The sequence below is a fragment of the Onychostoma macrolepis genome, chromosome 09 (genome assembly GCF_012432095.1).
Source record: "Onychostoma macrolepis isolate SWU-2019 chromosome 09, ASM1243209v1, whole genome shotgun sequence".
Classification (NCBI taxonomy): Eukaryota; Metazoa; Chordata; class Actinopteri; order Cypriniformes; family Cyprinidae; genus Onychostoma; species Onychostoma macrolepis.
In genome coordinates this window covers 10965794-10992798 of record NC_081163.1, presented here as the reverse complement: position 1 = coordinate 10992798, position 27005 = coordinate 10965794, and the positions used below count along the sequence as shown (strand labels likewise).

The following is a 27005-nucleotide window of genomic DNA, read 5'->3' as shown; positions in this document are numbered from 1 at the left end:
TACCAATGTGAAAGGAGCCATTCATGTACATCAACCTGGGTCTGCTGTCACCCAACACCTACAGTCTAATGAGAAAGCATGTATTGTCCCTGAAATCTAAAAGGCCCAAAATGCATGCATCAAGTTGTCTAAATACTAGGAATGGGTCATACTGTTTGACTTGTGAAGTTGACTGGTTTATCTTGGTACACACACACACACAGACATTTTAATGTTCATATTAATGTAATATTCATATATTGAAAATATTAATATCATTAAATATGTAGTTATGTTAATAATTATCCCCAAAAAAACAAATTATACATATATACTAATTTTTAAAAGATTTAAAGTGCTTTATTAAATACTTGCATGGTACTTAAATACTTAATACCTGCATGGTAAAAGTCATGCATTTAAATGCATTCAGACCAATGTATTTGGGCAATGTGTTTCACCATGAGCGTTGTGTCTTTAAGACAGCATGTCAGGTTAAAAATAGTCAAAACCTTCAAAACCCCTGCAATCTGTTCCATTCTGTCGCTCTTTAGCTGTTTTTGAACCCAAGTTCAACCTTATGTCAGCATCCCCGTAAAAAACTCATCTAAGCAGGTCATTGATGAAACTTAAAACCAGAACAATTATTTAAATCATCTTTATGGCTAGATCAGCAAACCAATCCATTTTGAAAATAGTTTCACAATTCCCAACCGATCAGATGAATGATGAAATATATGAAGTCCTTGATTGTTAAAGGGGTTATGAACTTAGAAGTGAAAAGTCCCTTCATCTTTTGACATATAAGAGGTCATGGTACTATAAAAACATCCAGTAAGTTTCAGAACTCAAAACTTTCTTAGTCTAAGAACAGCTTATATTGAAGCCAAATGGAGCGTTCCGATGAGGGGGGGTTAAAACAGGACAGAAAATAGCCTATTTACTTCTAAATTGTGATGTTTTTTATGTAAAAATCTTGATAACATTATAGGGAGACCTCAGAGAACAGTACAAAATAATAAAAAGGGCAGTTCATGACCCGTTTAAAGCTGTTTGCTGCACAAAACACACAGATGAAACATGGCACTCACAATTCTGTTTTGTAGCTGGAGCACCTCGCCAGAGGGATCTTCAGCACTTTATCATTCAGGCCCACAAAAAGAGTCCTGTCGCCATGGAGAATCTGAAGGCTCAGGATTGGCTCCCGCAGACCAGGAGGGAAGAGTTGCATCTCCTCCAAGTAGCAACCTTGCAGGCTCTTATTAGTGGTTGCCAGGGCCTTAAGAATAGTTCCATACTCTGATAAGTCAGAACAGAAGGCAAAGCATAATTACACAAGGCTGCATAACTAATTCTAACTAATACTATTTATATAAGGATTTTTAGCAGACATGTGACTTAAAAGGTTTTTGTGCAAAAGAAAAAGACAAAACAGAAGTGACTAAATTTGACTTTGATTAGTTACCTGTGCCTATGTACATAACGTGGTGCAAAGTATCCTGCCCCTGTACAATGTCAACAACCAACTTAGAGAACCGCACATCATCCTGCCAAACCAGCGGGTCCACAGAAACAGGCTGGACCACGTCATTCATGAGGTAGAGCCGCTGGGCGTCCTGCAGACTGCGTTCAGTCAGTCCTTCATTAGGCCCTTCTTCCTCTATGGTCCCACACTGGTAAGTGTCATTAGGGTTAGACTCATTAGTTAGTGTAGAGGTCAAGCAGGGCAATGCAAATATAAACTCACAAAAACCTTTCAAACTTCACACCATGTCATTTTATAGGAAAGTAGACAATAACTGTGAATTACAATGCATGCAGGTACACCCAGCTGGTATTGAGCAATTACTCTCACAGTGCCAGGCTGATAGAATTTATCTATTGGCTGTTTGTTTCAGACACACACACAGAGAACAAAATGTAAAAGACATTCAGGGCGACTGATGCACCTGGAAGTTAGGGATGGGGTTCGGGGTGGGCAGCCATGTGGAGCGTGGGTTCTCCTGGGAACGGAAGGGCCCGTTGAAAGCCTGCGTGATTGCGCTGAGGTTGTATGCGCAAACTGCAGAGGCAGCAATGCTGTTCCTGGATCACAAGAAAGAAAGATGATTACAATTTAGTACTATGAAAACATGCAATATGTTTATATAAATAGATATATAAATACTGGTGATCTAGTTTCAAGTAAATATATATATATATATATATATATATATATATATATATATATATATATGTGTGTGTGTGTGTGTATGGTCTTTTGTATACTTATTATAAATGGTATATAATACAATATTATAGATATTCACAATGCCCAACATGCAGCTGCCGCGTTTCACAGGGACGCTTTACCCTCGCGGACACCAGTATCCATACCCAAAGGTACGCAGACGGCCGTCTATCTGCTGTCCTGCTGCTGAATGTGTATGTTAGAAAAGATTAGCAGCTCTTGATGAAATTACTTTCTGGATCTGGATCTCTCCTCTAATGTTTTTCATACTCATTTGAAATAACACAAAAATAAACCCTTAAATTAATGCAAAACCCCACGCAGTCCTAAATAGTGGTATGTTACATTTTAATATCGAAAAACCAAAACTAAAGTTTTAATTTAGCCAAAAACCAAAGACGAAATTAAAATTCACATTTTACATAGTTTTTATCTTAAGTTTTAAATATATAAATTTTTTTAAATATAAACAATTGTTTTCATGATTTATACAGATGTAAGATTTTTACACAGGGGTTAAATTGGCTACCCTGGTAAATCATCAGATAGTTAGTAAAATGTAGTTTTAAAATGACAATGTAATATCCATAAGACTTTGCCTAGTTTTATAACAATGTTCATTGGTTCTTTAATATTGGGTCTGCAGATAAATGCCATTTACCTTAAAACCCATTACAGTGAGAATATTATTATACTTTTATATAATATATAGTAGAATACACTATATATTAATACATTATTATAGATTATTTTAAAATTGTATAATATATATAATATATTTAAAAATATTTTATTTTAAACTTCAATAAAATAAAATGTTTATAGAAATTACAAATACTAGTTTTTATATATTTTATAAATAGTTTTTGTTCTATAACCTATCAATTATTTTGTCAAAAAAAATAAATAAATAAATAAAACAATTAAAAATCAGTTCTGAATAATGGTTAACAACAACAAAAAAAGTATCAGTACCATCATAAAAAGAATTGTTGATCTCTAAAATAATATGATAGCATGTATTTTCCCACACACAGCATACAGTTGTTAGACCTTTACACTTCATGACCTCAAGGCTGCACAGACAGTTATACAAATCTATAATCTCGAGACAAACATAAAAGTTCATAATCGGTTCAGCCAGGCAGATCTTGTCAGCTTCTTCTGGCATGAAACATTCTCAAATGCATCGTGACTTAATTAACTCCATCGATTTGAGTGACAGGTGGCCCAGAGACCCAAGTAAGCTGTCAGGAGCAGAGATGAGCTCCACAGTGAATAGATTGGGTGGTTATTCTTGTTACCAGATTCACACTGAATTTTGTACAAATGATAGTGCAGTTTCAGAAGCTGTTGAAGTGACAAAGAAAGGACAGAGTTTTGTCTTGTTACCCTGAGAAATGTCCAGAGTTTAGAGGGATGCCAGAAGCCCTTAGGGACCAGAGCTATTATAGTCACAGCAGGTGACTATGAAGGTTACAGTAGATTATATAGATATTTAGAAGTCACATGCTACACTCATGCAAAAAAAATAAATAAATAAATAATAAAATTGCATGGGATCATTAGAGGTCAACTAAGAGTATCACTGAAAAGGGGAAGTTATTCTTGTTATCAGATTCATTGTTGTGTGCTGTTGAGACCACACATAAATGAACAGCAATAACTGTGGTGGTAACACCGAAGCAACAGACAGATGGGCCCACGGGCAGAGCTCCAGGAGGGGGACTTGTCCTGCCAGACGCTGGTGTCTGGCTCAGGCTCTTGTTATGTGGCCTGGTGAGGCATGGACTTGAAGAAGATTCAAGCCTGGTTCTGCAGCTTGACCCTGGGGACTACATATGAGGGGTTTGACATGGAAAGTTAGCGTGGTAAAATGAGAGGCTCTTGGCAGTGCAGCTCAAAAAGCTGGTGTACAGATGAAACATGGGCTATAAACCGGTCAGCCCTAGGATGCGAGGACAGATCAGGCTCTGACAGGACAGCCAATTATCTCAAGCTATTTCTCCTCTTTCACTCTAGCATTCAAAAGCAAGGCTCTGAAACTTTGTTATGAGAAACTACAAGAGTTTGTTTTTTTGAGATTTTACCTCTATAGAGATAGGAAAGTGCTAGTGAGCTGCTTCCCCGCTGACTGCCTATATAGGCAGCTGCCTTCTTCACACAGCAGCAGAATACAGTTGCCAGTCTTGTTTTTATACTTCTAAATACATTTACATTTATGCATAGTTTGATTATATATAAAAGTGACACCACATTCTACAACCAGAATATCCAGTTGCTTACTCTTTCTTATTCAGTCACTGTAAGGCCAGTTAACACCAAGGACGATAACTATAAGAATAACAATAACGCTTTAATAATTGCTCTAATTCCTTAAGCATAGAGACAACTACACCTGTTATTTCAATTAAAATTACAATTCAATCGATTCAAATTCATACTAAAATTCATAATTGTAAGTGAGCCAAATCTACTTCAATTCTGAATTTTGCAAACACTTGTGACTAGTCACAGTCACATTATGAGATAAAAGGTTTTCTCCAATACATGTTGGCCACAATTATTAGCAACCCTGAAAAATTCTTATGAATAAATATTCCCATTCATATTCCCATTTTTTAGCACACCAAGGTGCCTATGAACATAAAATTGTCCAACCATGACTCCCTGGAGTATAAATTTCTTTTCGTAGGATTATAAATAGGAGGGAACACAAAAGCAAAATATCCTTAATCATCCATAACAATGAGTAAAACCAAAGAATATAGTTCTGATGTGCAGCAAAAATAAGCAAAATGTGGTTGTATTAGCAAAGGCATTGAAATTTCCCATTTCCATCATAAGGGCAATAATCTGCAATCAAATCTGCCTGGAAGAGGACGTGTGCCTATATCATCCAACACAAGCTGAGGAGGATAGTTTTCTGGATCTAAAATAGTGCAGAAATTAGTTGAGTCTGGGTTAGATAAAATAAAATAAAATAATTTCAAGAAAAAAAAAATCCCCTGCTCAAACACAACTCCAACATATTCAGTTGCCAGCACTATTGGAACTTCAAACTGAACCAGGTTGGGTTCTATGGTCAGATAAAACAAAAAAGAGCCTTTTGCCACACGAGATGAGTTTTAAGGGGAAACACAGGGCTAAAAAAGTATACTGCTGGATCTTTAATATTGTGAGCCTGTTATTCTGATGGAGGTCCTGGACATCTTGTTCAGATACAAACCCGATTCCAAAAAAGTTGGGACACTGTACAAATTGTGAATAAAAACAGAATGCAATGATGTGGAAGTTTCAAATTTCAATATTTTATTCAGAATACAACATAGATGACATATCAAATGTTTAAACTGAGAAAATGTATCATTTTAAGGGAAAAATAAGTTGATTTTAAATTTCATGGCATCAACACATCTCAAAAAAGTTGGGACAAGGCCATGTTTACCACTGTGTGGCATCCCCTCTTCTTTTTATAACAGTCTGCAAACGTCTGGGGACTGAGGAGACAAGTTGCTCAAGTTTAGAAATAGGAATGTTGTCCCATTCTTGTCTAATACAGGCTTCTAGTTGCTCAACTGTCTTAGGTCTTTGTCGCATCTTCCTCTTTATGATGCGCCAAATGTTTTCTATGGGTGAAAGATCTGGACTGCAGGCTGGCCGTTTCAGTACCCGGATCCTTCTTCTACGCAGCCATGATGTTGTAATTGATGCAGTATGTGGTCTGGCATTGTCATGTTGGAAAATGCAAGGTCTTCCCTGAAAGAGACGACGTCTGGATGGGAGCATATGTTGTTCTAGAACTTGGATATACCTTTCAGCATTGATGGTGCCTTTCCACATGTGTAAGCTGCCCATGCCACACGCACTCATGCAACCCCATACCATCAGAGATGCAGGCTTCTGAACTGAGCGCTGATAACAACTTGGGTTGTCCTTGTCCTCTTTAGTCCGGATGACATGGCGTCCCAGTTTTCCAAAAAGAACTTCAAATTTTGATTCGTCTGACCACAGAACAGTTTTCCACTTTGCCACAGTCCATTTTAAATGAGCCTTGGCCCAGAGAAAACGCCTGCGCTTCTGGATCATGTTTAGATATGGCTTCTTTTTTGACCTATAGAGTTTTAGCCCGGAACGGCGAACTGAGGAGGATTGTGTTCACCGACAAGGTTTTCTGGAAGTATTCCTGAGCCCATGTTGTGATTTCCATTACAGTAGCATTCCTGTATGTGATGCAGTACTGTCTAAGGGCCCGAAGATCACGGGCATCCAGTATGGTTTTCCGGCCTTGACCCTTATGCACAGAGATTGTTCCAGATTCTCTGAATCTTTATTCTGATATTATGCACTGTAGATGATGATAACTTCAAACTCTTTGCAATTTTTCTCTGAGAAACTCCTTTCTGATATTGCTCCACTATTTTTCACCGCAGCATTGGGGGAATTGGTGATCCTCTTCCCATCTTGACTTCTGAGAGACACTGCCACTCTGAGAGGCTATTTTTATACCCAATCATGTTGCCAATTGAACTAATAAATTGCAAATTGGTCCTCCAGCTGTTCCTTATATGTACATTTAACTTTTCTGGCCTCTTATTGCTACCTGTCCCAACTTTTTTGGAATGTGTAGCTCTCGTGAAATCCAAAATGAGCCAATATTTGGCATGCCATTTCAAAATGTCTCACTTTCAACATTTGATATGTTATCTATATTCTATTGTGAATAAAATATAAGTTTATGAGATTTGTAAATTATTGCATTCCTTTTTTATTCACAATTTGTACAGTGTCCCAACTTTTTTGGAATCGGGTTTGTACATGGCATTGTGGATTTTATCAAATACCAACAGATAAAAAAAATCAAAACCTGACTGCCTCTGCTGGAAATCTTGTAATGTGCAGTAACTGGATCTTCCATCAGGACAATGATCCAAAAAAAGCATCAAAATCAACACAGAAATGGATAAATGAGCACAAACTTAAGGTTCTCCCATGGCCATCTCAGTCTACTGACTTGAACCCTATAGAAAATAAGTGGTGTGAACTGAAGAGGTGAATGTACCAACATGGACCTGGGAATTTGAAGGATCTGGAGAGATTCTGTATGGAAGAGTTAGATGTTTGAGCAAGGTTTATAGTATACATACATACATAAAAATGCATAAATGCACTGTCTGGTCAGATGGTGCATACCTCAGCTAAGCCACGGTGGCATTGCATATATGCTTGTGCAGATGTGACTTTCAGACGGATGATGGTGCAGTTTTAAAGGCTATTGAGGTGTGTAAAAAGTAAAGTACAGAGTTTGGTCCTATAACCCTTTGGAAAGTCACCTACTCTAGCAAATCCCATGACACGCTCAGTATAACACGCAACATATGGGAATGAAGTCTTCTCACTGTGAGAGCAGATGACTTCGGAGCTTTCCAAGCGACACGTACAGTAGATCACATGCTTATTTAGATGAAGTCATGTTGAGTTATGATGACAGAATAGACAATATGTCAAAAAGCACAGGGTCATTTGAGGTCATCCGAGAGGTCCATAAAGTTGATTTAGACATAAAGTAGGACAGCACTCAAGGGGAAAAAGGGGAGAAAAAAAGAAAACACATTACTTCAGTGTTTCAACTTCAGTGAATACCTGCATCGCAGCAAAAAAAATACAAAGAGCCAACTCAGCAACCTTCCACAGCCAGGACTGAGGCAAGATTATTAATAAATATTTTTACAGCATAACAATATCTGCCCTTGTGGAAAAACGTGCACTCAAGCATTTGTTTAAAAAGAGTACTAATTATCAAAATCATATCATAGTTCATCTGCGTGTACATAATTTATTATTTTTAAACAATACATAGCAACTTTATTGCCAGTATTGCAAATTTAGTAAGTGTTCAGCATATTCTATAGCACTTTTACATTTAAATGCAATATTTATATTACGTTAAATATTTCAATGTAAGTATATTATACAAAATTTATAGTATACTGTTTGGTGTACCGATTTTACAATGCTGTAGAATAACAGACTGATGAAAAACAACAGAGAGCAGAATCCCTTAATACCATCACCTCCATACATCTACATGAAAGAAATATACATGGAATAAACTCGAAGTGAAGATTCCTGCTATGGGGTACAAAAAACTCATTTCAAGGTGGATTTTGTCATGCTGCATCACAGCGAGTGAAGAGATGCACTTGGCTGTTATTCTGTATTTGTTGTAATTCAGGCATGAAAGTGTGTGTATTCACGATAGACGTATTCATTCACACCCGCAGATCTGTTTTCCAGAGAGGTTGTCTGTCATCATATTAACTGCCAAAAGGTCTGTTCCACCCAGTTAACCCGCAGATGATTGACAGAAATGAGGATGAAAGCTGTTCCTTCAAAAAGATAATTAAAAAGGTAGAAAATAAAAAAGAAACCACTTCAAAATAATTTGAAATGTGTTTCCATAAACATTTCCTTCTTCATCATACCAAAATGTATGAATAAGGGGGAAATGTCCAATTATATTGCAAAATAAACCTATAAAGGGTCATCGAGAGCTAATAAATTAATCCTACATTTACTTGAGATGAGATTAAAAAGACCACCGAGTGACACACGAAACATGAAACTAGCAAAGATTTGACCACCAAATGCAGTGACTGACCAATCAGAATCAAGAGAGCCATGTAGTAAGTTCTATAAAAGCAATAAAAGAAAGAAAAAATTTAATTTTAGCCATTGCAGAAAACCAATTTACAAAAATGAGGTAAAATCTCTGCAGAGTGCAACCTCTCATGACTTGTTGCTTTTATAAAATGCAGAAACATTAATTTAATGAAACATTCCAATGTTCAAGTTAAATTTATGAATAATAATAATCATAAAACAGCCAAGGAGCCCACGCCAAACACTGAAAAGCTTATACTGTATATCCATGTATCCAACACAGAAAGGAAAAGAAAAGGTCTGTATGTAATATAACCTTTTCACAACATCTAATATGGCTATTACTGACTGTAAGCTCAGTATGAGGACATATACTGCTTTGACACCTTCAGCTCAATGAAAGTCCACACTCACGCTGCCAATACCTCGGGAAAAACTACTACCAACACTTTCAGGCATTTTTGGCTGCTCTCTTGCATTCTCTCACTCTGCTCCTCCCATGCCCGCCCTCCCTGTTTTGCAGCCCCAAACCCCAGGGAGCATTGCTTAAGGTGTTCAATTTACCACAGACAGATGGAGACCCTGTTGTTCTGATTGCATTACCATATTCCGTTCCTACTGGGGCAGTGAGTGAAAGGGGACAGGAAAAGAGACAAAAAAGATAGAGATAAAATGAGTGAGAATGAGAGAGAGATAGAGAGAAATATAGGGAAGGAGAGCAAAAGAAGGAGAGTATGCAGATATATATACTGCCATACTACTTGCTATTTGAAATGTTGTTTGTAGTATGCATACTGTCTAGTAGTGATAAAAAGTGATAGATAAAAAATGTTGGTCCACCACTAGTGGACCTACTGCATATTTTCTGGAATATCTCAACAAAAATGTTGCTTTCCAATTTATTTAATCGAATGTAATGCCTAAGTGATTCATCCTATAGGACGGAATCTCCAAGAGGTGTTGCACTACCAAGTTGGGTAGAAGTGATTTTGTTGCATACTGCATGATGATTCAACTGCTACATGAAATAATATGCAGTAAACAGCATGTAGTATATATAGCAAGAACACGGCAAGATATGAATATAACGCAAAACAAGCACTTGGTGATGGTCAGGAAGAGTAGAGATTTGATTAAAAAGATCTATTATGAAAAGTCTGTGACATTACTTCCTAATGTTATTAGATTCATATTCTTAGCAAATACTTTGTTAGCAAAGTGACTTGCAATTAAGAGCAAACATATACTTGTTAATCTAGCGCTAATTTATTTTCTTGTTCTAAGTTGTAACAGAGGTGGATGTGATGCACATTTCTTGAACACACTGAAACAGAGTTAACCTGTTAACTTAAGGTGCAATTCAAATAGTTCATCTTGACAAATGATATTCACAGCTATTTGGGTTTGCAAAGCATGGGTTTCCTACACATTCACTTACCAAGTGTGTACATATGGACATAATGTATCCATCAGGATATAAGTTTTTCAATTTTCACACCGGTATGAGCAGTGCTTGATTTATAAATATGAAGGTGCTGGAACTCAAAGGGCATAGATGCTGTATAGGTCCCAGAACGTGCATAGAACATGTGTATATATATATATATTGCAGACATTGTGATTGATGACTTGACTTACACGTTGGTGGTGAAGATGCCATAGATGAGATCCTGTTCAGGCAGGTAGAAGGTGCTCTGTAGCTCATTGTAGTAGAACGGGATTTCTCCCGACCGTGAGCAGTTGAGTCGGGCCTTTGTGAAGGTGGTCCACGTGTCTTCCAGCAAGAAGCGGCCTCCTATGTCGTTCTTACACACCCGCGCCACCCGCGAGTACACCGTCTTACCGCAGTCGTGTTCCACTGCGTTTTCCCTCAAGAAGAAGAAGGTGAAAAGACCCACGTCATAAGCCGAGATGAAGTGAGGCTCTGAAGGAGAAGGAAAAAAAGCGTGGCTAAACACCTTACAGACACAAAAAGCATTTCAAATGGGTACATCTAGAGCAGGACTCTCAGTAATGCAACATAAAGTGGTTTAAACGCCAAAACAACGACTTTACTTCCATAGCAAACTGGCCTGAATCCCTGTTCCGCTCTTTCTTAATATCCGCTTATGCCTGCCTACGACTGGAGCAGAAAACTGTGTGCATGTGGCATGCAAAAATTATTCTGAATGCGAAAAGCCGTCCCGTTGGTCTAGGTGGCACTGGTCTGGATTGCATTAGTCAGAGTTAATATCGCACACTCTGAATAATATCTTACCCCCAAGGCCTGTTTATTCCCCAGCCCATCCAGTAATGCATACCACAGATATTCACCTGTAAATAGGCACGACTATAATCACTGCTGGGGCCATCGCAGCAGTTTACGAGAATGAGATTACTGTTACGCTGTGAATCCCAGGAGAGGCATCAATAGCCATAACTGCTTTTGATTCAATTTTAAACACAATAAATACCAAATCTCAGTGGACACAGACTCAAAAACAGCCCAGAGAAGTCTTTGCATACGATACTGCAAACGATTTGCAAACTATACTGCTCTATCTGCAAAAACTGACTGCAACAGAATTACATGGTCAAAACTGGACTGGAACTTTGTGCACTGTACCATGTGTTGGTCCAAAAATCACAATAAGACAACATCAGCGTAGCCCATATGAATCTGTGCTATATTCAGCGCTTTCATCTGAAACCAGAGAAAAGCTTTTGTGTGAGAAACAGGCAGAACAATATTTGTTATTCACTGAAAAAAACAACAACACTAAATTATACTTTATTTCAGGCTTATATCATGCTTTTTGGTGGGCAATGTAAATACTCTGGTATATACAGTAAATATGTACCATGGTATATATCAAATACAATGGTATTAATGCTTTATCCAATCACTGTACCATGGTGAGTAAATGAAGAAAATTAATTTGGGTTACCAATGAAAGTACCATTTTTTTTTTGGTATATATTTAAAGTACACTGAAGCACCATGTAAATATAGTGGTATATGAATGTGTACCAATTTACACTACCGTGTAAGTTTGGGGTCAAAAAAAGGTTAAATCAGTTTTATTTTATTTTATTATTTTAATATAAAGGAATTCATATTAAAGTGAAAGCAAAGAATTTTTTAATTAATTATTTCAATTAAATGCTGTTTCTTTGAATTTTCTATTCATTAACGAATCTTGAAAAAATTTATCATCAGTTTCCACAAAATATTAAGCAGCACAACTGTTTTAAACATTGATAATAAGAAGAAATGTTTCTTGAGCACCAAATCAATTCTTGAGCATATTAGAATGACTATTACTGTTTTACTGTATAATCAATAAAATAAATGCAGCCTTAGACAGTATAACATTATATTTTTACTGACCCCAAACTTTCGAACAGTATACTGTATATAATGCCATGGTATTAACATCCGATTCCATCTCTGTATTTTAAATGTGAATAAATGATTACTGATGATGAATTTTCATTAATAAAAAGTACCAAAAAGTATTATGGCATTATTATATTTTGGATATGGAATCATGCTATCTTTTTGGACCATTTAGAGTAGTCTTATGCTTATTTGGTTAGCATTTTAAGTATCTGGTACCAGGAAAATACACTAGTATATGAATATTTATCATAGAACACGGTACAGAAGTTATATGCCAACGCTTCACTGTACCATGGTACATTTTGTAAGCAGTGCACCTTAAAAAAAGATTCTCTCTCTAGATGCATTAACCGAGGATTGTTGTGAACAAACAATTCTTCTGCTTTCAGTTTTAATGAGACATCATAACTACACTTCCTCACAGATCAAGGTAAAGAAAGTGGTCAGAGAGTCACAGTGAATACCAATACAGATCCATTCAACACTAGAACAATTACTTCCCAGTGACTGCATGAATTCATCAGGTTTTTTGCTAAGCTGAAATGTGCTGATTTGTGAGGGACTGAACATGACAAACGGTATTTTCCTTCTTCCATGCTGAACGTAAATACTGCCTCATTTCCACACCGCCACTCCATCCCTGTATGCGTGTGTGTTTATCTGCGAGCCACAGTCAGGGGAAAACACTAAGCTGGGAAGTGAATTACGAGTCCCAATAAGCACCAGAGGAGAGAGGCATGTGCTAATAACCACGCAGCAGGAGATGATGATATTTCTCATTGAATCAGAGCTGTGCTAAAACAATATCACATCTCACTTCGGGTACGACCCCACATGGGCTCAGTGTTAAAAAAACCATTCAGTCAGCACCTGGCACAACCAATATAATAACAGTCCGGTTGGATTCGATTGTAGACCCTTGAGGTTCATGGCGTTCTTCACTGACCCCCAGTTGAGAAATACGTTTTTAATTCACACTTCATCTCTATCGAGTCCACATCCCGCTAACACACGATTGAAAAGGTTAATGGTTTTACTTTGGCTACACTGGAAAAAGCAATTTTTAAAGACATTCGGTTGTTCAGTTGTGCAACTATTAGCAAACCACTCAATAACGTTGATACCCATTAGCCAAATAGCTACTTTAGCTACAAGAGCTTTTTTAGCAACATCACAATTTATGTTTTACTTTCATGTTTTAGTTTGGCTAAACTGAAAAAAGGCATATGTGAAGAGAAATGTTATTCAGTTGTGCAACTATTAGCAAACCACTCAATAATGTTGCTATCCATTAGCCAAAACGCTACTTTAGCTACAAGAGCTTTTTTTTAGCTATGTCACAATTTGTTTTACTTTCATGTTTTACTTTGGCTAAACTGTAAAAAGGCATATGTGAAGAGAAATGTTATTCAGTTGTGCAACTATTGGTAAACCACTTGATGACGTTGTTACCCATTAGTCAAATAGCTACTTTAGCTACAAATAGAGCTTTTATTGCGAACTCACAATTCATGTTTTACTTTCATGTTTTACTATGGCTAAACTGAATAAGGCATATTTGAAGAGAAATGTTATTCAGTTGTGCAGCTATTAGCAAACCACTTAACAATGTTGCTATCCATTAGCCAATTAAGTCATTTTTCATGTTCTCTTTCACTTTGAATTGTCATATTATGGAAGTAAAATAGCAATTGAGACTAACTTTATGCTTTCTTGTGCTGATTTTATTCAAATATGGTCAATATATGTGCTACCGCAGGTAAATGCGTAAGCTTCAATAATCTTGCTTCCCTCTTTTTGTCTTTCTCTCTCCTCAAGTGTGAACCTACAGTGGAACTACAGGCCAACTGAGTGACGTGAAGCGTTGCAGCTGCAATTTCACCCTCTCTCGGTCATGAGGAATAATTACACTGCTGGATGCCTGAATGTTCATCTCCTCCGCCCAATCCTAACTCTCCAACCCTTGTCTATGTCCTTCTCCTTTCACCTCAACTACCCTCTGACATCTCCTCGGTGGAGCCTCACTGTATGACTTACAGCTCTGGCATCAGAACTTTCTGCTTATTCCATTTTGACTGGCGTTGGATGAATTTTCTATGGGAAAAGGCACAGTGTCAGCAGCTGGGAGATTATTGACACCTTTTGACTTTGTGCAGGAAGTGTGCTGAGTTTCGTTTGTCTCTGTCTTTGACTGGTTCCTCCCTTGACAGGCCAGAGCTGCTCTAAAAAACTGCCTTCGACACAAAAGGTACTGTTGTGAGAGTGCAACTTTGCTTTTCTCACTTTTTGCTAGGTATCATATTGGAACTTGTCATACTGTATGCATTTACAGCAGCTCAGAGCAAACATGGTACAGGGTTATTTACTTGGTCACTAAAATAACTAAAACTAATAAATAAAAATAATTAAATAAATATCTTAGACATATTTGAAAAAAACAATATAGATCTCAAAATATTAACAAAAAATGTAATAGTATATCATTGATACTAAAAGAACACTGACATGGACAGCACCTGCAGAATAAAATTGTTTTGTATCTTTGATATACTATTATAGTTTTTATTAATATTCTGAATTAGTTTTTATTTGTTATTTCAGTTTTCATCTTAATTTTAGTTAAAATTTTAGTAATTTTGCTGTGTTTTTGTAATTTTATAGTTTTATAGGTCTATACAGTTCTTACTCATTTTATTTATTTATTTTTGTTTTGGTACTTCAAGTTAAACTAAAAGAAAATGAGAAATGATGCCTTGGCAAGTGGCTAAATTATAAGCTTATTTTTCTTTTTTTCTTTTTTTATTTCAGTTAATGTTTATTTTATTTCAAGTAAGACTTTTCTATGGTTTTAATTTTATAATTTAAGTTTTAGTTGATAATAACCCTGCTCAGATCTTTCTCCTAAAATCTGTGTAAAAGACACAAATGAGACAATACAGTAAGAGTATACACAGAAATTATATAGATTAAAAAATATACAGATAGCAGAGCTGAGTTTATCTAATGAGAAATGTTTGATGAGACATGTTTGAAATCAAATTGAATTTTTTTGATCAGAGACTGAAATTTTTGAGATCTATACTGAAACGATGAGATTATTATGAGAGGTTTTATTAAAAAAAACATTTGTGAAGCATGAGACTTAAGCAAAATAACACAGTTTGATTTCCATTTAATTTTGTTGTCTAGGGCAAACAACTTTTCTTTCCTATGGGGAGTGCTATTAGGATACACAAAATTAAATATAGTCTCATCAACAATTTTCTTTTGAAGAACAACATTCAGCAATTTGGCTGCATAGCAGGACAGAAAAAAGGAAGGGCATCAAGAGAAATGTCAAAATTTTTCAGACGATCCCTGGAATATGAGACTATCAGACATGAGATGATGAGATTAATGTACCATTAAGCCATTTGGAGTTGTACTGGGCGGTCCGCAGAGGCGGCATTCCTCCTAGGCTGCGGTAGATGACAGGGTCCCGGCCGGAGAAATCGATGACCGTGGCGGCATACAGCTCTCCGCTTTCGGTCACCACAGCTGTCGAATTATGACGGGGGTCATAGGGGCAGCGGGCCACTCCGTTCACCCTCTCCAACACTCTGCTCATGTTCCCTGCCTGAGAGGAGGATACGGTATGGATTACACACACACACTTTGATAAAAGCTCCAGTTTAGGCAGCTCATTTAACTGATAAATGCTTACCTCTCTGGTGATGCAAAGGGGCTGAAAGGCATTGGTACCACAGGTGATCACCTCTGTCTTGTTGACAAGCAACACCCGGATGTAGTTTTGACACTCCACCTGCAGGAGCAGATGCACTTGACAGTATGACATTAGCAGTGGCATGTTCAAAATACTATGGTACTGCATACAATTTAAAATATGTAATTAAAAGTGTATGCAAATAGCAGTATGCTACATTGCTGTGACAGAAATTCACTGCGTTCCATGTTTAATTCATGTTTAATTTTGTGAATATGTCTTCTGTGAAATGAACTTTTTATAGCCCCATCAAATAATAAGGTGAGAAAGATTTCAAGAAAAAGAAAGTTTCAGCAGACATTGCTTCATGCATCATAGTGGAAATAGAAACTTAAACTTAAGCACACTGCATTGTGCGATTCAATAAATCAAATCTGGCAAATCATCCGGTCATCCATACTACAGAAAAGGAAATCTGCATCAAAAATCTTAAAGAAATGCTAATGGTATGTCTTTTTGGAACCAATTCCAATTGGAACTAATAATAATTTGCTTATATTTGCTTATATATATATATATATATATATATATATACACATTCAAAAACTAAAAAACTAAAGTTTTGAAAAAATTATCTTATGCTCACCCAGGCTGCATTTTTTTTAACCAAAAATTACAATAGGATTATGAAATATCAAGAAAATACAGTAATACAAAATATTATTGTAGTTTAGCAGTTTTATATTTTATTTATAAATATACATTTACAAAGCTGAATTTTCAGCCTACAGAAATCATTGTAATATGCTTATTTGTTGCTCAAGAAACATTTCTATCAGTGTTGAAAAAATGTGTGCTACTAAATATTTTTGTAGAGACCATGAAACCATTTTCATTATTCTTTGATGAAGATGAAAGTTCATAATAACAGAATTGATTTAAAATAGACAGTGTCTTTACTGTCAAATTTTATCAATTTAATGTGTAGAAAGAAAAAAGAAAAAAAATGCAAAAAAACTTTCTACTTTCTTTCAAAATATATTACTGACCCCAAACATTTGAACAGTATTGTAAATTTCAAAAAGAAATTCCGTTCACCCAGAGGGAATTGTTGTATGATTCTTGCCCAATCCTTTTGGGACTGTTTCAAAATTATTATACAAATTATTAACATTAATTCTGAACATACTGTATACACAGTTTCCTGTGAGAGCACTTACGCTTCACCAAAGAGTGAGATTACCTCAGCTTTCATTTGTACTACTACAAACCAAAAATAATCCCGTCTAACACTGGATCAGCGAGTCACAGCATCAACCTTTTTGTGCAGCCGACTGTAAAAGTGACAGCATTTCAAACAGGAAGGGATGTGATAAGCACCCTAACACCACTGAGGGATAAAGCCATGTGCCTTAAATTAACAGCTAAGGGAACCGACTGTGATTTGTACTGTCTATTCAAGACTGCCACCATGTTGGTTTAAAGTTCATCATTTACTGAACAAGTGAGCAGCAGATCAGTCAAAGCAGAAGATGTGCATCATTCTGGGAAATAAAGGAATAATGCTTTTGTTAATGACAATAATAAGATACATGGGTAAAAAAAGTCAAACTAAGTTTTAGTGTTGGTTAAAAGAACCCGTCTTTAGATCCCTTCTAAAAAGCTAAGCTTTTTCTGGCAATGCTTTAATCTGCTAGTGGATTTTTCATTTTGCCTTTCACATTCAGTGAATGATACGCTCAAGAAAGAAAATACTGACCTCTGGGCTTTAAAATACTGAATAAGTAAGCTCAACATATTGCCCTCCCACAAACCTCAACAATACCCGACCCCTCTGGCCAATGGGCTGTCAGCGTTTTAAAAGAAATGTGCCTATTCAACAGAGAACCTGGGGGTTTAAAGTTACCTCCGTCTTCCCTTTGCTTTGACAGGACCTCCTGGTGTCTTCGTCTGGGCCCCATTCCGTTGCCTAGGAAACCAAAATAAACCCCGAAAAAGTGACTTGCCTTGATTCTCAGTTGCCCGGCAGCTGTTTACAATAAAGCAGGAGCCAGGTTACGCAACTGTTGATGATAATATTGCATTTAGCCAGATGCATCAAAAGACATTAACCTTATTGTGGTGTTTATTGTGTAAACAGCATGATAAGTGGGCCAGCAGCTTAAAAGGGTGAGGTAACTAGACAGTTGGAAGACCAGATGCAATTTGCATGTAAATACCATCCCCTAGTCTCATTCAAGCACAGAGACCTCATCGTCTTCTCTCTCTTTTTTTTTTCACCAGTGCAAGCTACTCCATTTTCCTCTGCCCAATTATGCCCCCTTAGAGCTGCGTGTCCAGCCAACAATAATAGAGGCAGCACTTAAAAACTGCAGTCCTGCTGTCTTAAGGTGGGCATGTGCACAATCACACGCACACTTTCACAAATTATTCAGATAGAAGCACAAAGCTACCACCTTTGTCTCTCAGCTTGAGGTCCCATTGGTTTCAGATCTTGACTGAAGCTCTAAATATAGTCCATTTGTTTGTATGGCCCACTAAGGTTCAAAGGAAATATTAGGAACATAAGAAACCGTTCAATGTGGAAAAGCAGATAAAGCTGATGGTAATTGGTTTAGTGTATTAATAGCGCAATTGCTGTGGCTCAAGTGAGCTCTTACTGATGGGACTGAATCATAACTATTGTGAACATTTGAACCTGGAGAAATTTTAGATGGCAAAGCAAGCAGGAAGAGAAATAGACAACTTCATTGCATAAATTCATGAACAAGCTCCAGAAACGAAGTTGGTGTGCTTAAGAGAGATTCGAGAGATTCGAGATATTCTCAGTTCATTTTTCCCACATGCCAATTAAATACAGCAAATATAGCCCACAATGTTGTATTTGGATTTGATTAAGTTGAGCGTTTTCATGCAGATTGGATAAGTGAGACCAAGAATGACGGTAAAGTCAAGACAGAGTTAAGAGCGAAATCAAAAACCGATTAACCATTAAGTCCAAAGTGAAATAACTTTCATCACACTGAACGAAAGGACATTTCGATAGGTGGCGCAATGCACCTTTCATATTATATCTTATTGGTCGGTGAGTTGATGTAACTGGACAAAGAAAAATACATCAATCAACAAGACAAAAATTCAAAAAGACTTTGTCCTACACCACAGCTCTCAAATGTCATTTGTATTTCTAAATATGATGAACGCAAGAGCATTTTGTCATCATTGACATTGACATGTCTTGACGCAACATGTGAATAAGATTTGAGAACTATTGCAGAGGCCAATATTTTTTCATCATATTAGGAGCTCACCAGCAATCACTTGGTGGAAAAGAGTTCTTGAATCAAAACTTTTCAAACTTGAAGAAAGTCATAAGGGTTGGAAACTACATGAGGATGAGTAAATAATGGTAAAACTTTGGGTGAACTGACCAATTAATACTGAGAAACTGCCTGGATTTTTAATGGTTGCATGTATAGATTTAGCTGCCTCCTTCTTGCCAGTCAAAGCAGTTAACAACACCAAAGTTGTCAGGTACAACAATGCCACCCAGATCTGGTGCTCTTTTGTTTGTGTTTGCATTCATGTGTGTTTCAGGACTGAGACATGTTTGTGATGGATGCCTAAGCGGTGAGTCATCGTTCAGGTCATTAACATCTTGTCTGTGAGCCCCTGTTTTCTGGAAGAATCCGTCAGCTTAACCCTGACCTTAGCCACGGCAGTCCCTCTCTTCACACCACACTGGAACAATGCCAGCCCTCCAATGCTATTCCCAAAGAGCATTCTGAAAAGGCAGGCTGTGAAAAGCACACTGTATGCCATGTTTGGCGAAGGTTTGAATGTGAAGTTGGAAACCCTGCCACCGATGGGGGGCCAGAATCCACCAGGCTGGGGTGGATGGTGATGGGAGAGCTTTTCACTGGTGGGATGTTTGAACCTTTGAATGATAAATTACTTTTGACAAGCGTTATGCCAAAGAGGATGAGGTAATATATAGATTAAAAGCATGCAGAGTAACGTAACTGTTTGTTCATTAAGCCCGGGTTTTTCAACCTTTTTTGTCTTATATCCCCATAACCCCATCAGTACGGTTCAAGTACCCTGTCATAAACACCAGCAAGAAATGTGGTCTTACACTGGATTTCATTTAGCTTTAAAAATAAAATAAAATAAAATAAAATATGTTTTTATTAAAATGGTTATTATTATTTTTGTTGTTTTTTAATACTACTACGAGCACTACTATTACTACAACTAATAATAATTTGAATCTTTTTCTAAAATCTTTCTTATATTGGATTTAATGTAGCATGATTAGTAACATAAAATAAAATAAAATGAAGGTTAATAATAATAATAATAATAATAATACTTTTTCATTATTAATTGTATACTACTACTATACTAGTCAGCTATTCTTTTTGCATTATCAATAAAATCAAATAATAAAATAAACTTAATATAAAATAATAAAACAAAACAAAAGAACACAACAAAACAAAATAAAATAAAATAAAATAAAACAAAAAAAACATAACATAACATAACATAACATAACATAACATAACATAACATAACATAACATAACATAACATAACATAACATATAACATAACATAACATAACATATAACATAACAAAACAAAATAACAAAATATTCCTTGTTGAATAGGAGGAAAAAAATTTTTTTTGCAAATAATTTAAAAAGTCTTGGCTGTCACTATATTAATTTCTTTACATTAATTTATTATTAAAATAAAATAATGTTATTATTATTAAATAAATAAAATAATGGTTATTATTATTATTATTAATTATTACTATTATTCTTATTATTAGAATGATTTCAAAAACAAATAATAAATAAAATAATTAAAAATAGCTACAATAATTCACTTTTAAATAAAAACAGTCAATACTGTTTGTGAAAAATAGACTCTCAGTAGCTTCCTCTTAAACTGGAGCGGTTTGAGAAAAAAATAGAGACATATGCTAAGAAAGATAAACGACAGTTTCACATCCCAACAATGCTTGAATAACAAACGATGCAGCATAAAGTAGTCCAAAATGCAATTTTTTTTTCACTGGGAATAGCTGTTAAACTCCCTAAAGGGGATAAAAGACGTTGAAATCACAGATGAGTATCCGTTTCGCCTACAAAGCTGTCAAAGGGAAAATCACAGTGAGGCATGTGTGCTGAGACTGTGCAGTCTAATGTGGCTCTGCAATTGGATCTTGCTGGTCTAATGAGGCCACCGCACCGTGTATGTGCACTAGCTCAGAAATCACACTCGGCACCACTATTTGTGGCATAATTACTCAAAATTCATCTGTTCTAATAACGGTGGCAGCACCAAGCGCCCTGCCCCTGGCATCCTCATGAAATAGTATCATGAATTTTTCATGGAGGGATAAAATAGTTGGGATTTATTTATACATAAATTAGTGAGGCACAGAAACAACGCCGGGCTAGAAAATGCATTCCATTCACATCAAGTATTGAGAAAATGCTAATACGAGCACAAGATAGGGCAGGATGGAGGAGAATTACCCAGTTTGCAAGCTGTGTGCTTCCGTTGATAAGGCTATTGTCTCGCTGGCACATTACAAGTGTTATAACTGAAAAGCATATCATGGGACACTGCACCCGTCCTCAGGCCAACTTCAAGCACTTGTTACTCGTCATTAAGAAGACAACATTTTAAATCAGTCTTCCCGCAACATGTTGACAAATTAATTTTTAGATTAAAATATATCTCAATCATACATGGTCATAAAACTGCATGCATAATATAACCTTTTTTTGTTAATGAATTATATCAAATGAATCATTTAAACATACACGGCACAAGGGATCATTATAAACAAGCTATAGCACGTATTAAAGCAAAGAAACAAAATCAAATACAGGTTTGGCTCAAGCTAAACTTTCCTGGCTAAAGTACAGGCCTCTGGACACTGATAGCACTTTTTAAAATGTCATGTAAACTTTGTATTTGAATTTTCTTGTAGATAGTGTTTTATATAATCCTCGCCTTCTGTTTTCCAACAACAGTCTCATATAGTTAGCTAAAGCACTATCTAAAGCAGGGTTCCTCAATTAGTTTTCACCGAGGGCCGAATTCTGCCAACAATACCAAGCCAAGGGCCACTGACCTATATACAGTGGGTATGGAAAGTATTCAGACTCCCTTAAATTTTTCACTCTTTGTTATATTGCAGCCATTTGCTAAAATCATTTAAGTTCATTTTTTTTCCTCATTAATGTACACACAGCACCCCATATTGACAGAAAAACACAGAATTGTTGACATTTTTGCAGATTTATTAAAAAAGAAAAACTGAAATATCACATGGTCCTAAGTATTCAGACCCTTTGCTGTGACACTCATATATTTAACTCAGGTGCTGTCCATTTCTTCTGATCATCCTTGAGATGGTTCTACACCTTCATTTGAGTCCAGCTGTGTTTGATTATACTGATTGGACTTGATTAGGAAAGCCACACACCTGTCTATATAAGACCTTACAGCTCACAGTGCATGTCAGAGCAAATGAGAATCATGAGGTCAAAGGAACTGCCTGAAGAGCTCAGAGACAGAATTGTGGCAAGGCACAGATCTGGCCAAGGATACAAAAAAATGTCTGCTGCACTTAAGGTTCCTAAGAGCACAGTGGCCTCCATAATCCTTAAATGGAAGACGTTTGGGACGACCAGAACCCTTCCTAGAGCTGGCCGTCCGGCCAAACTGAGCTATCGGGGGAGAAGAGCCTTAGTGAGAGAGGTAAAGAAGAACCCAAAGATCACTGTGGCTGAGCTCCAGAGATGCAGTCGGGAGATGGGAGAAAGTTGTAGAAAGTCAACCATCACTGCAGCCCTCCACCAGTCGGGGCTTTATGGCAAAGTGGCCCGACGGAAGCCTCTCCTCAGTGCAAGACACATGAAAGCCCGCATGGAGTTTGCTAAAAAAACACCTGAATAAGATTCTCTGGTCTGATGAGACCAAGATAGAACTTTGGCCTTAATTCTAAGCGGTATGTGTGGAAAACCAGGCACTGCTCATCACCTGTCCAATACAGTCCCAACAGTGAAGCATGGTGGTGGCAGCATCATGCTGTGGGGTGTTTTTCAGCTGCAGGGACAGGACGACTGGTTGCAATCGAGGGAAAGATGAATGCGGCCAAGTACAGGGATATCCTGGACGAAAACCTTCTCCAGAGTGCTCAGGACCTCAGACTGGGCGAAGGTTTACCTTCCAACAAGACAATGACCCTAAGCACACAGCTAAAATAACGAAGGAGTGGCTTCACAACAACTCCGTGACTGTTCTTGAATGGCCCAGCCAGAGCCCTGACTTAAACCCAATTGAGCATCTCTGGAGAGACCTAAAATGGCTGTCCGCCAACGTTTACCATCCAACCTGACAGAACTGGAGAGGATCTGCAAGGAGGAATGGCAGAGGATCCCCAAATCCAGGTGTAAAAAACTTGTTGCATCTTTCCCAAAAAGACTCATGGCTGTATTAGATCAAAAGGGTGCTTCTACTAAATACTGAGCAAAGGGTCTGAATACTTAGGACCATGTGATATTTCAGTTTTTCTTTTTAATAAATCTGCAAAATGTCAACAATTCTGTGTTTTCTGTCAATATGGGGTGCTGTGTGTACATTAATGAGGAAAAAAAATGATCTTAAATGATTTTAGCAAATGGCTGCAATATAACAAAGAGTGAAAAATTTAATTCTCAACAAATTAGAATACTTCATAAGACCAATAAAAAAAAAACATTTTTAGTGAATTGTTGGACTTCTGGAAAGTATGTTCATTTACTGTATATGTACCAATACTTGGTAGGGGCTCCTTTTTCTTTAATTACTGCCTCAATTCGGCGTGGCATGGAGGTGATCAGTTTGTGGCACTGCTGAGGTGGTATGGAAGCCCAGGTTTCTTTGACAGTGGCCTTCAGCTCATCTACATTTTTTGGTCTCTTGTTTCTCATTTTCCTCTTGACAATACCCCATAGATTCTCTATGGGGTTCAGGTCTGGTGAGTTTGCTGGCCAGTCAAGCACACTAACACCATGGTCATTTAACAAACTTTTGGTGCTTTTGGCAGTGTGGGCAGGTGCCAAATCCTGCTGGAAAATGAAATCAGCATCTTTAAAAAGCTGGTCAGCAGAAGGAAGCATGAAGTGCTCCAAAATTTCTTGGTAAACGGGTGCAGTGACTTTGGTTTTCAAAAAACACAATGGACCAACACCAGCAGAGGACATTGCACCCCAAATCATCACTGACTGGAAACTTAACACTGGACTTCAAGCAACTTGGGCTATGAGCTTCCTCCAGACTCTATGACCTTGGATTCCAAATGAAATACAAAACTTGCTCTCATCTGAAAAGAGGACTTTGGACCACTGGGCAACAGTTCAGTTCTTCTTCTCCTTAGCCCAGGTAAGACGCCTCTGACGTTGTCTGTGGTTCAGGAGTGGCTTAACAAGAGGAATACAGGTGGCTCTTGATGCCTTGACCCCAGCCTCAGTCCATTCCTTGTGAAGTTCACCCAAATTCTTGAATCGATTTTGCTTGACAATCCTCATAAGGCTGTGGTTCTCTCTGTTGGTTGTGCATCTTTTTCTTCCACACTTTTTCCTTCCACTCAACTTTCTGTTAACATGCTTGGATACAGCACTCTGTGAACAGCCAGCTTCTTTGGCAATGAATGTTTGTGGCTTACCCTCCTTGTGAAGGGTGTCAATGATTGTCTTCTGGACAACTGTCAGATCAGCAGTCTTCCCCATGATTGTGTAGCCTAGTGAACCAAACTGAGAGACCATTTTGAAGGCTCAGGAAACCTTTGCAGGTGTTTTGAGTTGATTAGCTGATTGGCATGTCACCATATTCTAATTTGTTGAGCTAGTGAATTGGTAGGTTTTTGTTAAATGTGAGCCAAAATCATCACAATTAAAAGAACCAAAGACTTAAACTACTTCAGTCTGTGTGCATTGAATTTATTTAATACACGAGTTTCACAATTTGAGTTGAATTACTGAAATAAATGAACTTTTCCACGACATTCTAATTTATTGAGATGTACCTGTATATATATATACACGTCGTGGCAGGAACAACATACAAAATATGACAGTGATAATCTCAGGTAATGATTATGTGCTTTATTCAATGTTAAAAGTATCTAATGTGAGTTTGAATATTATTTTGCGTGAGGTTTATAGCCATAGCAACAATAGATATTTTACCTCAGATCTTGAAAATAAATGAAAGCAAATTTACGTTAAAACTGTGAACTCACAGTGAACCAACATCCATAACAAAGATGGTATCACTCCTCACTCACTCACTCAAAACTGTTCAGTCCATTCACATCTGAATCATCTATTTTCCGTGTCCAGTTTTCTTTACTTCACACTTGCCGTGTTTTTGCTGTCACATAGTATCTACACTGGACGCGACAATGCATTGCAAATCATTTGAACGTTGTGTGAGTAATGTCATAAATAGAACGAGTCAGCAGTTTACTGTCCGCATCCAGTGTAGACAGCATTACAGATTATAATAAGTTCTATTGTATTTTGTTGTGTCGCGTCGCGCCGCTCGAGTCCGGTGTAGACACAATGTAAGTTAATGTCGCTTTCTGATGCTGCATTTGAATTTTCATGCAACATTATTTGAAATTAGCGTGGGCCAAACATTTTTCTCTCGCAGGTCGCCTATTGAGGAACCCTGATCTAAAGCATCAGCAAAATAGAATAAAGAAAAAAAAAGAAAAGAACAAAGCCAGTGAGTTGCTTTGTAAAAAATACTTTTGCACATAATTTCTTAGGATATATAGACTGTACAAAATTTTAAACTGCTAAAAAGTCTTAATCATTATTGTTTTTAATTACATATAGATATAGAATCTGTACGACACATTTAATTTTTTTTTTTTTTTTTAATTTAAATTTAAATGTATTTATTTTTTTAAATCTTAATATCTAATAATAATCTTAAATATATAAATAAATAAATTTTTATCCTCTTCTTAGACAGTTTCACTTCTCTTGTAAATTAATTTTTTTTAAATGTTTAGATATTTTACCAGAAAACAATTCAAAAATACCAATGACTAATACTTGAAGTGAAGGACTTGAGTTTGCATGAACACTCCCTTCCCTCCAAAACTTGACTGGTTTGGGATGAAAACGTCATTTGCATACTCATTAAGGAGGCCCCTGATTAAAGTGTGATGGCTCCGCCCCCATCCAGCCGGCTGGAGCAGTGAGGCTATCCGTCTCACTGGCGGATCTTCAAGGTCCGTGTGCTTCAATAGGCAAGCCGAGGCACCGCCCTGTTTTGTCCTTTAACAGAGTGCCCTATTCAAGCGGCCCCATCCCCATTTACCGCCGCCCTCAAAGATGTGACATGACTCTCAATACCTTCGCCTCATTGTCTAAGAATGCTGAACCTTACACAAGAGGGCGCAGATATGCTCTCTAGCATCTCCTCCTTCCCCCACGACATTCCCTGAGCCGTCTCTCTCTCACTTCACATTCCAGCACCATATTCACCATCAGAAAAATAGAGGCAGTGTAGCATGGGGGCGGACACTCCGCTCTGTAGGCCTGAATAAGGGTACTGCCTGGTTTTGTCTAGAGACGTGTGTGTGCCCAGGACATGCAAATAGTGAGCCCTTTGAAGGTTCACAGCTGTGCCGTCTGAACGCATTTACTTGGGGCTGGAAAAACAGGATGAGAAATGAAGCAACAGGTCAGTGTCTAATGCACAGCTCTAACAATACGGTTGCGCTACAACAATGAGATAAAAGCATCATCGCACGTAAAGTAAAGGCGTATGTGTGGACGTGAGTGATGGCTTTAATTTAAGAAGGCCATTCTGATTGAACCCAACTGCCTCAGCAAGTTACAAAACTCCCAAGCAAAAGAGCAATGATGTGAGACTGAGGCACCACGACGCCGCAGTACTTTTCTCATCCAGGTTTGAGCACCCTTTTAAGTGTAAATCACAATAAATTTGGTTCGGTTTATTCTTA

At 37.3% G+C, this 27005-nt stretch overlaps 1 protein-coding gene across 6 annotated transcripts in view; it reads right to left on the bottom strand.

Moving 5' to 3' along the window:
- The window catches only part of sema5ba (sema domain, seven thrombospondin repeats (type 1 and type 1-like), transmembrane domain (TM) and short cytoplasmic domain, (semaphorin) 5Ba), a 137111-nt gene that overhangs the window by 31900 nt on the left and 78206 nt on the right, over window positions 1–27005 (bottom strand). For all 6 annotated transcript variants that reach the window (XM_058787077.1, XM_058787075.1, XM_058787080.1 and 3 more), the window contains 7 exons: window positions 17864–17926; window positions 15958–16056; window positions 15657–15870; window positions 10511–10796; window positions 1929–2064; window positions 1445–1652; window positions 1071–1278 (listed from right to left, as the gene is read on the bottom strand). In XM_058787077.1, coding sequence (XP_058643060.1) covers window positions 1071–1278; window positions 1445–1652; window positions 1929–2064; window positions 10511–10796; window positions 15657–15870; window positions 15958–16056; window positions 17864–17926 — 1214 coding nt within the window. The remainder of the gene's footprint in view (window positions 1–1070; window positions 1279–1444; window positions 1653–1928; window positions 2065–10510; window positions 10797–15656; window positions 15871–15957; window positions 16057–17863; window positions 17927–27005) is intronic.